This window comes from Scyliorhinus torazame, chromosome 1 (genome assembly GCF_047496885.1).
Source record: "Scyliorhinus torazame isolate Kashiwa2021f chromosome 1, sScyTor2.1, whole genome shotgun sequence".
Lineage (NCBI taxonomy): Eukaryota > Metazoa > Chordata > Chondrichthyes > Carcharhiniformes > Scyliorhinidae > Scyliorhinus > Scyliorhinus torazame.
The window spans coordinates 149,616,847-149,628,849 of record NC_092707.1 but is presented as its reverse complement, the minus strand read 5'-3'; the positions used below and the strand labels follow the sequence as shown (position 1 = coordinate 149,628,849).

The window sequence follows — 12,003 nt, the reverse complement described above, 5'->3', positions numbered from 1 at the left end:
ATGATCATATCAGATCATCCATGATCTCACTGAATGGCGGAGCAGACCCAATGGGCTGAATGGCCTACTTCTGCTCCTATGTCTTATGGTCTTCACTGGAACTATATAGGTGGTCAAGGTCGGTGAGGAAGTGGGAGAGAGAATTAAAACGACAAGTGAGCAGAAGTTCAGGCTCATGCTTCTGGACTGAACAGAGGTGTTCTGCAAGGAAGGTCACCCAATCTGTGTTTGGCCTCTCCAGTGAAAAGGGAAGTGCATAATGAGCAGTGAATGTTATATAATAAATCAAAAGTAAATTGCAGCTTCACCTCTGCTCAGACTGCATGCATGACCCCAAGCTTCTGGACACTTCTCATTTTAATTCTCTGTCCTCAGTCCCATGAATTCTCCAAATGAAACTGAACATGACCATTAAGAACAGCATCTCAACTTTTGATTCAGCAATAGGCTCGCTTCTGGACTCAACAATTTATGGTCATAACCTCGTGCCTGTTTTCTTTATTTCTTTATGTGTTCCTTTTTGTTTTTCATATGTTTTTTATGGCAACTATTGGTGATGATTCTGTTTTCCAATTTACACCATCTTTACTTATGTCATAATCATCTTCTTTTACCTTGCACCAACATCCAAAATGTTATTTAATGTTTCCTATCTTTAACCCTATTCCAGATCTTACCTTTTGCTCTTTCTCCCCTCCCTACTTCCCCTATTTCTTCACTTGCTTAAAACCTATTCCATGTCTAATCTTTTTTTCAGTCCTAACAAATGTTCATCAGCATGAAATGTTAATGCTATTGCTCTCTCCACAGATGCTGCCAGGGCTGCTGACTATTTCCAGCATTTTCTGCCAGAGTTCTAGCATCAGTTGTTGCTGGATTAGTAATTTATACATTCAATAGGGAGTCACAATTCTGAGAAATAAATTGGCAGGGACTGAGACTTTGTGAAACAGGCTGAGTCAGCGGTCATTATGTACAACTTCCGAAGTCAGATTGGCCTTCCTGAAAGTGAACCCTCGGAAGGCGACGGGCCCAGACGGTATCCCTGGTCGTGCACTCAGAGCCTTTGCGGACCAGCTGGCAGAGGTATTCGTGGACATCTTTAACCTGTCCCTACTCCACTCCGATGCCCCCACCTGCTTCAAGAAGACCACCATCATACCGCAAAGAAGAACCAGGCAACGTGCCTCAATGACTACCGACCAGTGGTCCTGACTTTGATCATGAAGCGCATCACCTCCATACTCCCAGAACGCCTTGATACACTGCAATTCGCATACCGCTGCAACCGATCCACATCAGACACCATTTCCCTGGCCCTACACTCATCCCTAGAGCATCTCGAAAACAAGGACTCCTACATCAGACTCCTATTTATTGACTACAGCTCCGCCTTCAACACCATAATCCCAGCCAAGCTCATATCAAAGCTCCAAAACCTAGGACTTGGCTCCCCACTCTGCAACTGGATCCTCGATTTTCTGACCAACAGACCACAATCAGTAAGAATGAACAACAACACCTCCTCCACAATAGTCCTCAACACCGGCGCCCCGCAAGGCTGCGTACTTAGCCCCCTACTCTACTCCCTGTACACACACGACTGCGTGGCAAAACTTGAGTTCCAACGCCATCTACAAGTTTGCTGACGATACGACCATAGTGGGCCGGATCTCGAATAACGACGAGTCCGAATACAGGAGGGAGATAGAGAATCTAGTGGAGTGGTGTAGCGACAACAATCTCTCCCTCAATGCCAGCAAAACTAAAGAGCTGGTAATTGACTTCAGGAAGCAAAGTACTGTACACACCCCTACGGGGCCGAGGTGGAGATGGTTAGCAGTTTCAAATTCCTTGGGGTGCACATCTCCAAAAATCTGTCCTGGTCCACCCACTTCGCCGCTACCACCAAGAAAGCACAACAGCGCCTATACTTTCTCAGGAAACTAAGGAAATTTGGCATGTCCGCATTAACCCTTACCAATTTTTACAGATGCACCATAGAAAGCATCCTATCGGGCTGCGTCACAGCCTGGTATGGCAACTACTCGGCCCAGGACCGCAAGAAACTTCAGAGAGTCGTGAACACCGCCCAGTCCATCACACAAACCTGCCTCCCATCCACTGACTCCATCTACACCGCCCGCTGCCTGGGGAAAGCGAGCAGCATAATCAAAGATCCCTCCCATCCGGCTTACTCACTCTTCCAACTTCTTCCATCGGGCAAGAGATACAGAAGTCTGAGAACACGCACGAACAGACTCAAAAACAGCTTCTTCCCCACTGTCACCAGACTCTTAAATGACCCTCTTAAATGACCCTCTTATGGACTGACCTCATTAACACTACACCCTGTATGCTTCATCCGATGCCAGTGCTTGTGTAGTTACATTGTATATGTTGTGTTGCCCTATTATGTATTTTCTTTTATTCCCTTTTCTTCTCATGTACTTAATGATCTGTTGAGCTGCTCGCAGAAAAATACTTTTCACTGTACCTCGGTATACGTGACAATAAACAAATTCAATCCAATCCAATCCAAGTCGTACACCAAATGTGTATACAATCGTTGCACCTAATCTATTCCTTCAGTTATCAGATGGAACTTTTGGCGAAAAAGGCTAATTCTTGTTCTTCATATTCTCTGCCTGAAGGCAGGTCTTACCACGCTGCTGCAATCTCCACCAGACAGTTCCCAAATCCACTCCAGCTGTTGGCACCGATCTGATCCATACCAATTGCCCAAACAACTGACCCATAAGGAGTTGGAGTTATTACGGCAACATGCACTTTACATGAATTATATAATCTGGAGCAATGAATAGGGATGGTAGAGGCTCCAATATATTTTCCATCACTGGCTGACGAGAAACCTTTTGCGCTCTTAATGATGTGTGTTGGAAATATTTGCAGATTTATACTGAACCTGTTTGTCCACATTATGTATGCATCTCCCTTGGTTATCTAGTCCTGGAGTGGAACGTGAACCCAGACCTTCTGGTTCAGAGGCAGGTAAGCTACTCTCATCTCAATGTAAATACCTTTCGTTCAAATACAAAAATAATGACTGCAGTGTGCTGACCAGAACTGATGAACCAATTATTTTTCTTCCAGATTTAACCATATAACCTCTCTAATGCAATTTCTTTCCTGCCAAGGAATAAAACAAAAATCTCACCATAATGCAGCTTCACTATGAATGGATGATTTACATCCACCAAGATGTCTCGTTCCAATTTAGTCCGAACACGATCCCTCACTGCAACAAAGCAAAATTATGGTTGATACAGGGATTATGGCATCATAAGTGATATCTTTACATCATTCAATACAAAATACACAACACATTAATACTGTTTTCCGATGGCAATTCCGGTGACGGCGGGCGGGAGGCAGCCGCACACCGGAGGGCTCCCGTTCAGGAATAGAATTTTTGGGGTTTTAACGCCTGGTCCCAGAGTCAACGGAGGCTGAAAAAGCTGTAAGGCACAGTGAGGAGAAATTTCCAAGTTGGGGAAAAAAACGGCCGTGGAAAAAGGGGGTTAATGAAAGTCCGCCAGGGAGTGGAAAAGTCAGCGTGGGAACTGTAAGGAAAGCGGAGGCTGGGGCACCAGGAGAGGCCTCATTGCTCACAGTAGAAGAAATGACCACAGTGATGGCCGTGGAACTTGAAAAACAGTTCACAAAGCACATGGAAGCGATGAAGAAGGAGATGGGGGGGGTATTGAAAATGCTGGTGGAGGAGGCGATTGCCCCAGTGAGGGCGGCGGTATCGAGCGCAGCGGTGGAGTTGCGGGTGCAAGGTGAGACACTGAAGGAAGTGGAAGAGGCATTATCGCAGCACAGTGATCAACTCACCTCGATGGGAAAGGAGCTGCGGAGAGTGATAGAGACCAACAAGGGTCTGCAAACCAAAATGGAAGACCTGGAAAACAGATCCAGGTGGCAGAATCTGAGGATCTTGGGTCTGCCCCAAGGGGTGGAAGGCCCGAGGCCGACGGGAGTATTTCGCCACGATGTTGGCGGAGCTATTGGGGGAGGGGGACGATCCCTCTTGATGCGAACTGATCGGGCTCATAGGTCGTGGAGGCCTATACCAAAGGCGAGTGAGCCGCCAAGACTAGTAACTGTTTGTTTCCGTAGGTACAGCGTGAAGGAGAAGGTCCTGTACTGGGCAGAGCAGAAGCGGGAGGTGCAGTGGGCTGGAGCTCGTATACATATATACCAGGACTTTACGGTGGAGCTGGCGAGGAGGCGGGCGGCCTTCAGCCGGGTGAAGAAGGCATAGTGTATCCAGCGAAGTTGAGGGTGACCTATAAATCCAATGACTTTTATTTTGGGATGGCGGAAACGGCGGAGGGGTTTGCGAAGGCAGAAGGACTGTGGCAGAATTGGGAAATGGGACTGAGAGCGAGTCTTGTACCGATGTAGCCTCATGTAACTTTATTTTTTCACTGCGTGTTGGTGTATGTACTAAATGAGTCGACGCTGTATATTTGGACAAGGGAAGAGTTGGGACTTTCATTTGCAATGATGGTTCTTTGGGGCTTGGGTGTGTATGCTGGGGTTGTGTGCTAAAGGGGATTTCTTGGTTTTCCTGGTCCCGGGCAAGGGGGAAGAAGACCCGGGCGGGGGCCTCAATGCTGGCTGGTTTAAGCCAGTGAACGTGAGTGACGTGGGGGGTGGGGCTGCGGCCATCAGAGCCTGGTAGAACAGGTTTTGGTGAGTGTAGCCGGGGTGAAAAGTTGTGGGAAGGAACAGAGGCTGGGGGAGGAGTTTACAAGAGGAAGTGGAGGGGAGGAATGTGTGTGTGGTGGTGGTGGTGGGGAGAGGGGGGGGGGGGGTCTACAATTCATGGGTGTCATTCACGGTACTCTTCTGGGGCTTGGATGGCGTTGAATATTTCGGGGGGTGGGGGGGGGTGGATTATAGGCGATTCCTGATTCCTTTTTCTTTTTTTGTTCTCCTTGGGAAGTTTTGTTTTATTTGATGCTTATATTGTCATGCAGGCTGTTGTTTGGGGGGTGGTGGGAGGATGGGATCGTTGTTGTTAATAAGGGGATTGACATTGTATTCGTTACCGTTTACTGTTTGTTAGTGGGGTGTAAATTTTGAAGAAAATGGAGAATAAAAATATATATTTTTTAAAATACTGTTTTCCCCCATTCTCCTTCCACCATAAGGCCTTTTACTAATTACTGCATCTTTTATGACGACCATTTTATAGTGTGCTCAGCAGGGTCCTACCTTTCAATGTTGCTTTCTTCAGAACCTTCATAGCATAGAGTTGACCTGAATCAGGTGCTTTAATCTTTCTCACCAAGAACACCTGCAAAAGCAAAATAGAAACTATAAACCATCCATTCGATTCCCAGCTTGAGTCACTGTCTGTGCGGAGTCTGCACGTTCTCCCTGTGTCTGCGTGGGTTTGCTCCGGGTGCTCCGGTTTCCTCCCACAGTCCAAAGATGTGCAGGTTAGGTGGATTGGCCGTGCTAAATTGCCCTTAGTATCTAAAAAGGTTGGGTGGTGTAACAGGGTTACGGGGATAGGGTGGAGATGCGGACTTAAATGGGGTGCAGACTCGATGGACCGAATGGCCTCCTTCAGCACTTTAAATTCTATGATTCCATACTGGTCCACTCAAGATTGCTTTTTGAGGTGATGAGATGACTTGTATACTCCTATGACCTCCTACTATATACTGGCAGAAACATAACTCTTGAGATGACTGCCCAACAGACAAATTAAAAGACCATTGGTAGAAGGTTTGAGTCGGGAAAATGGTGTTTCCATGCAAAATAATCCTATTTAACGGGCAAACAACCCAAAGACTGGTAAATATAAAGAACACCTGTGAAGCAAAACAACCATGAAAGGCAAAACGATACTCCAACAGAATCCAGATAGCAAACTAAACTAACTACAGTGTTAAAAAACAAACATTATTTTAAGGGATTTCTATTTGTATTGATAACATTAGAAATAAAGTATAGTTTTAAATGGGGTTAATTTAATATTTATGTGCCTGGATGGATAAAATCTGTAGTTAGATTCAAGTTGGACAAAGGTGTTTGTATGTGCGGGAATTGGTTGAGTTCCAATTGTGATTCTACCGTGTTAAAGGGTTGCAGCGTTAAGAGTAAATAAAAGCCTAGTACTGATATACTAGTAGTGATTGCTTAGCAACTTGGGCCTTGTAAGGTAAAGAAGCTTTTAGGCTTTGGTTCAGCTCATTTGATTGCAGTTGGAGATAGATAGTGAGAGAAAAGGCAGCTTTCATAGCTCCGTTAGAAACAGTTGGAAGGCTAGGATGGGAACACCTCTCTCAGTTTTGCTAAAAGAAAAGCCACACCATGTAAGAAACAAGTGCAGAGATCTGAAGAGCAGATAGGTAAGGAAACTAGAGAAATACAGAGAGGTTTCCAAGAAGTCTGAGGTTAAAGATACTAGAACAGAGAACTGTTCAGTAAAGTGACAAGAGTTAAAAAAGGCATTGGATTGCGAGAAGCCAGATAGATATCTGAAATGATTTTCAGGTTTGTGAGATTTTACTACAGCCTGTGGAATACGAGTTGAAATAATTACGGAAATTGGTGGCTGGATCTCAAAGTTGTAAAAGCTGTGTAAAAGCAGTTAAGACAAAGGAAACCTGAAAAGAGAGATGTAAACTTCTGGACTGGATTTGCTGTTAAAAGTGGAGTGGAAGCTTTGTTTAAAAGTATCATTTGGAAAACTTGGTCTGTATTTTGGAACGCAATCCTCTAACGGAAAGCATACTTCGGAGAAAAGGTTTCAAAGTTTTTTGGGAGTGGAGTTTGGAAATTGTTGTATGACAATCATCTGGGGGAGATTCTGAGGCGGCATCCACAAACATTCACTTGGGTTTCAGAGTGGAGTGTGTATTTGCCCACAGTCATCCTGTGTGCTTAAAAGGGACTTAAGATGTACTTTGTAATCCGTGTTAATCCTAAAACCTGTGTGTAATTGTTAAGATAAGGGGGGAGTAAAGTTTTATTGTATCAGAATCCAATTTTTTCATGTTTAATAAATGTTTATTCCTTGTTGGTAAAACTAATCATCGGTGTCTCTGTTCCTCCACATTTTATGAAAAAAAAGGTTATGGTCTTTTGGGCCAGGGGTCCATTCTGGGATTTTCAGTTAGAACATCAACTGGGATTATAACATAGAGCACTCATCAAATGTTCAAGGAACATCCAGGATTTAACTTTTGATTCGGGAACAAACCACAAATCTGGAAGGCGGTTTGTTTCAGTGATCTATATGAGACAATTAGGAGGTTTTCTAATCAATGGAAAGTGAAGTGAGGCTTGAAGTGTGGCAAGTGCAAGATTAACATATCATTACGTTTTTTTAGTGTCTAGGAAGGTTTTTTGAGAGCCGATTTCTGATCTCAAGCAAAGATATTGCTTTGTTTGAAAACAAGCAGTAGCTCTAATCAAAATGCAACAAAACTGCACACTTTTATCTCTACAATAATGATTACTTGGTGGAAAACTACTTTGAAGAAAGAACTAAATGCTTTTATTTATGTTTCTGTCGTAGCCACAACAAGCGATTGATTTAGATCAGTCTTATTCAACCATTTTCCTCGGTGGGCCACATTTGCAGATTTTTCTCACTAAAGGGACCAATGAGCAAATTTCTGTATCATTGGATCAGACGAGGCTGAGGAAGGGATGGGTGGAGCAAGCGTTCCATTCGGGGTTAGAAATTAAGACGTGGGACTTCCGGTGGCGGCCATGGAGTAGGAGGTCGCACATTTGGTAGTTCCCGCTCATGACGGACCTTGTCCCCCGACTTTTTCGAGTTTTATTTTGAAAAATCGAGAGTGGATGGGACAGTGAGGAGGAATCCCGCACCAGTATATGGAGACGTGGACCAGAAGTGGTCGTATAAGAAGGAAAAATCGAGTAGAGAAGGCATGTGTAAAACCCACAGCACAGAAAAACATGGCGGAGGTGCAGGGTACGGGCTCAGTGGCCCAATGGTAAACGGAGCAGCTGTGGAATTTATTCAGGAGGGTTTCGCCAATCAAAAGGAGGATGGCCTAGACCCGATCAAGGCATCGATTGACCGGGTGGAACAAGGGCTGGAAGCCCAAGGTCAGGCAATCCAGAAGGTTGAGGAGAAGTTGGTCGAGCACGAGGAACACCTAACTGTGCTGGAGTTACAGGTGGGACTGATGAGGGGTCAGCAGAAAAGGCTGCAGAAGGTGGAGGACCTGGAGAACAGGTCCCGTCGACAGAACTTGAGGACCAAGGGCTGCGAGGGAACGGATACAAGGGCATATGTGGCGAATATGCTCGAGAAGCTAACGGACGATGGGGCATTTGCCAACCCTTGGAAGTGGATAGAGCACATAGAACGGTTGCGAGAAGGCTGTGTGTGAACGAACCGTCGAGGGTGATAGTGGTGCGAATGCACCGGTTCCTGGATAAGGAACAGATTTTGAGGTGGGCCAAGCAGACACGGAGCTGCAAGTGGGAGAACAGCATGCTGCGCATCTACCGGGTCCTGGATGTGGATCTGGCCAAATGAAGAGCAGGATTCAACCGAGTAAAATCGGCCCTTTGCAAGAAGGTGAAGTTTGGACTGCTTTATCCAGCTCGCTTATGGGTCACCTATGAAGAGCAGCAACTTTATTTTGAGACGCCAGATGAAGCGATGAACTTTGTTAAAAGTGAAGGACTGGCAAGTGACTGAGATCACTGAACTCTCGAGACGGTAATACTCTATCGATTTTGTTAAAGTGATTCTCGCTTTTGCATTGTATGTGAAATGGTTTTTAATATTGATTCTTGGGCTGTTGCTCAGTTTTGTAAGTTAACTTAGTGCTGGTGGGGGAAGGGTGCGATGGATCTTCTTTGTTTTTTCTTTGGGGTTGGTTGGAACTGTGTTTTTTAAATATGTAGTGATCTGTGTAACAAGGGGCTATTTCTGTTTCTAAAGTTAACTTTCTTCTATTGGTAAGGTGGGACCTGTAAGGGAGGAAGATGGCTTTTGCACTATGTTTATAAATTCATGTACATTGTTTATTTTGTTGTTGTTGTAAAACCATAAATACCTCAGTAAAATGTTTATGAGTTGGGGGGGGGGGATTTTTCTTTTTCTACTGTTTGTTTACTGGGGACTGTGATATTTTGAATATGTATGTCCAAGCCCGGGGGACGGGGGAGAACAATGGAGAGATAGGATGTCTGGTGCCATGGACGGGAGCAACCAGGTTAGCTAGGTCAGCTGGCTCACGGAAGCACAGCGGGGGGTGAGCAGGTGATTAATTTGATATGGGGAGTTGAGTTTTTGGTGCTGTTACTAGAGAGGAGGGGGGAGGGGGTGAGCTGTTACTAGGGGACAAATGGGAGGTCGAGAACGGCGGATGCCCGAGGGCGGGCTTGAGGAGGCGAGGGACGCGAGCTGGAGGCTGGCCGAAGAAGGGTAATGGCGAGTCGGCAGGGAGGTGGAGGGGGCAGGAAGCCCCCGACTAGGCTGATTACTTGGAATGTCAGAGGGCCAAACGGGCCGGTCAAGAGGGCTAGCGTGTTCGCGCATCTGAGGGGATTGAAGGCGGACGTGGCAATGCTACAGGAGAACACCTAAAGGTTATAGATCAGACCAGATTGTGGAAGGGGTGGGTTGACCAGGTATTCCATTCAGGGCTGGACTCGAAGACCAGGGGGGTTTACGATCCTGATTAACAAACGGGTGGCATTTGAGGCAGGGAGAATCGTGTCAGATCCGGGGGGCAGGTACATAATGGTGAGCTGGAGGGGATGCGCGTGGTACTTGTGAGCGTCTATGCACCAAACTGGATGATGTGGAATTTATGAGGCGGGTGTTAGGTAAGATCCCAGACCTAAAGTCACATAATCTGATCATGGGGGAGACTTCAATACAGTCATTGATCCAGGATTGGACCGGTCAAAATCTAGGACAGGGAGGGTGCCTGCCACGGCGAGGGAATTGAAGGGGTTTATGGAGCAGTTGGGGGGGAGGGGGGGGGGGGGGGGCTGGACCCATGGAGGTTTGGATGGCCAAGAGCGAAGGAGTTTTCTTTTTTCTCCCATGTCCACAAGGTATATTCTCGGATCGACTTTTTTATTCTGAGCAGGGCTCTCCTGCCTGGGGTGGTGGATACCGAGTACTCGGCAATTGCGGTGTCGGATCATGCCCGTCATTGGGTTGATATACGAATTGGTATGGAGAGAGGGTAGCGCCCGTTATGGAGGTTGGATGTGGGACTATTAACAGATGAGGCAGTCTGTGGGCGGGTAAGTAAGTCCATCCAGAACTATCTGGAAATAAATGATACAGGGGAGGTCTCGGCAGCAACGGTATGGGAAGCTTTGACGGCAGTGGTCAGGCGGGAATGAATTTCAATACAGCCCCATAGAGAAAAGGTGGAGCGAGCAGAGAGAGATACGTTGGTTGGGGTGATACTCCAGGTGGATAGGAGAGATTCGGAAGCCCTGGACCGCGGGGTTACTGAATGGAGCAGCGGAGGTTACAGGTAGTGTTTGGGCTGTTATCTACAGGGAAGGCGGTGGAACAACTGAGGAAGGCAAGGGGAGCGGTGTATGAGTACGGGAAAAGGCAAGCAGAATGCTAGCACCCCAGCGGAGGAAAAGGGAGGCAGCCAGGGAAATAGGGAGAGTAAAGAACAGTGGTGGGAATGCGGTCCCGGACCCAGTGGGGGTAAATGAGATGTTTAAGGACTTCTACAGTAAATTATATGAATCGGAACCCCCGGCTGGGGTTGAGGGGATGAGGCAGTTCTTAGGGCAATTGAGGTTTCCGAGGGTGGAGGAGGAAAGGGGGAGCCCCAATTGAAATTAAGGAAATAATGGAGGAGTTGGAGGGCATGTAGTTGGGCAAGGCCCCGGGGCCGGATGGCTACCCGGGGGAATTCTACAAGACGTTTTCGTAGATATTGAGCCCACTGCTGGTGAGGACATTTAATGAAGTGAAGGAGAGGGGGGTCCTTCCCCCAACAATGTCGCAGGCCTCGATTTCACTGATTCTGAAATGGGAGAAGGACCCTGAGCAATGCGAGTCATACAGGCCAATCTCCCTATTTAATGTGGATGCCAAACTGCTGGCTAAGGTACTGGCCACAAGGATAGAGGATTGTGTCCCAGGGGTGATAGGGGAAGACCAGATGGGCTTTGTAAAGGGCAGGCAAGTCACGGCCAATGTTAGAAGGCTCTTAAATGTTTTCATGATGCCCTCAGAGAGAGGGTGTGGGGGGGGCAATGGATGGGAAGGTTTTTGATCGGGTGGAATTGGATTACTTGTGGAGGTGTTAGGAATATTCGGGTTTGGGCAGGGCTTTATTGACTGGGTGCGGTTGCTGTATCCCCACTGTTGTTTGCTCTGGCCAGAGAGCCAGATTTTAGGGGAATTTGGCAGGTTTCCGGTGTATAAATTGAACATGGGGAAAAGCGAGATATCCGCGATCCAGGTGAGAGGGAAGGAGAGGAGACTGGGAGAGCTGCCGTTTAGAATGGTAGGAAGGAGCTTTCGCCATCTGGGAATCCAGGTGGCTCGGGAATGGGAGACATTGCACAAGTTAAACCTGTCCCGGCTAGAACAAATGAAGAAGGACTTTAAGAGATAGGACATGCTCCCGCTATCACTGGCAGGGAGGGTACAGACCGTGAAAATTACGGTCCTCCTGTTTGTCTTTCAGTGCCTCCCCACCTTTATCCCGAGGGCCTTTTTTAAACGGGTGAATAAGGTGATTTTGGGCTTTGTGTGGGCGGGTAAAACCCCACAAGTGAAGAAAGTATTGTTGGAGCGTAGTAAGGGGGAGGGTGGGTTAGCGCTGCCGTACTTTTGTTCTGGGCGGCTAATTTAGCCATGATCAGAAAGTGGGTAGTGGGGGGGGGTCGTCGTCGGCATGGGAGTGAGTAGAGGCGGCATCGTGTAAGAACACAAGTTTGGGGGCACTGATAACGGCACTTCTCCCATTCCCGCCCACCCAG

General features: G+C 46.9%; 1 protein-coding gene across 3 annotated transcripts in view; it reads right to left on the bottom strand.

Annotated features, from left to right (window-relative positions):
* The window catches only part of rps6ka1 (ribosomal protein S6 kinase a, polypeptide 1), a 491,911-nt gene that overhangs the window by 227,642 nt on the left and 252,266 nt on the right, over positions 1–12,003 (bottom strand). For all 3 annotated transcript variants that reach the window (XM_072501006.1, XM_072501007.1, XM_072501008.1), the window contains 2 exons: positions 5,248–5,329; positions 3,179–3,259 (listed from right to left, as the gene is read on the bottom strand). In XM_072501006.1, coding sequence (XP_072357107.1) covers positions 3,179–3,259; positions 5,248–5,329 — 163 coding nt within the window. The remainder of the gene's footprint in view (positions 1–3,178; positions 3,260–5,247; positions 5,330–12,003) is intronic.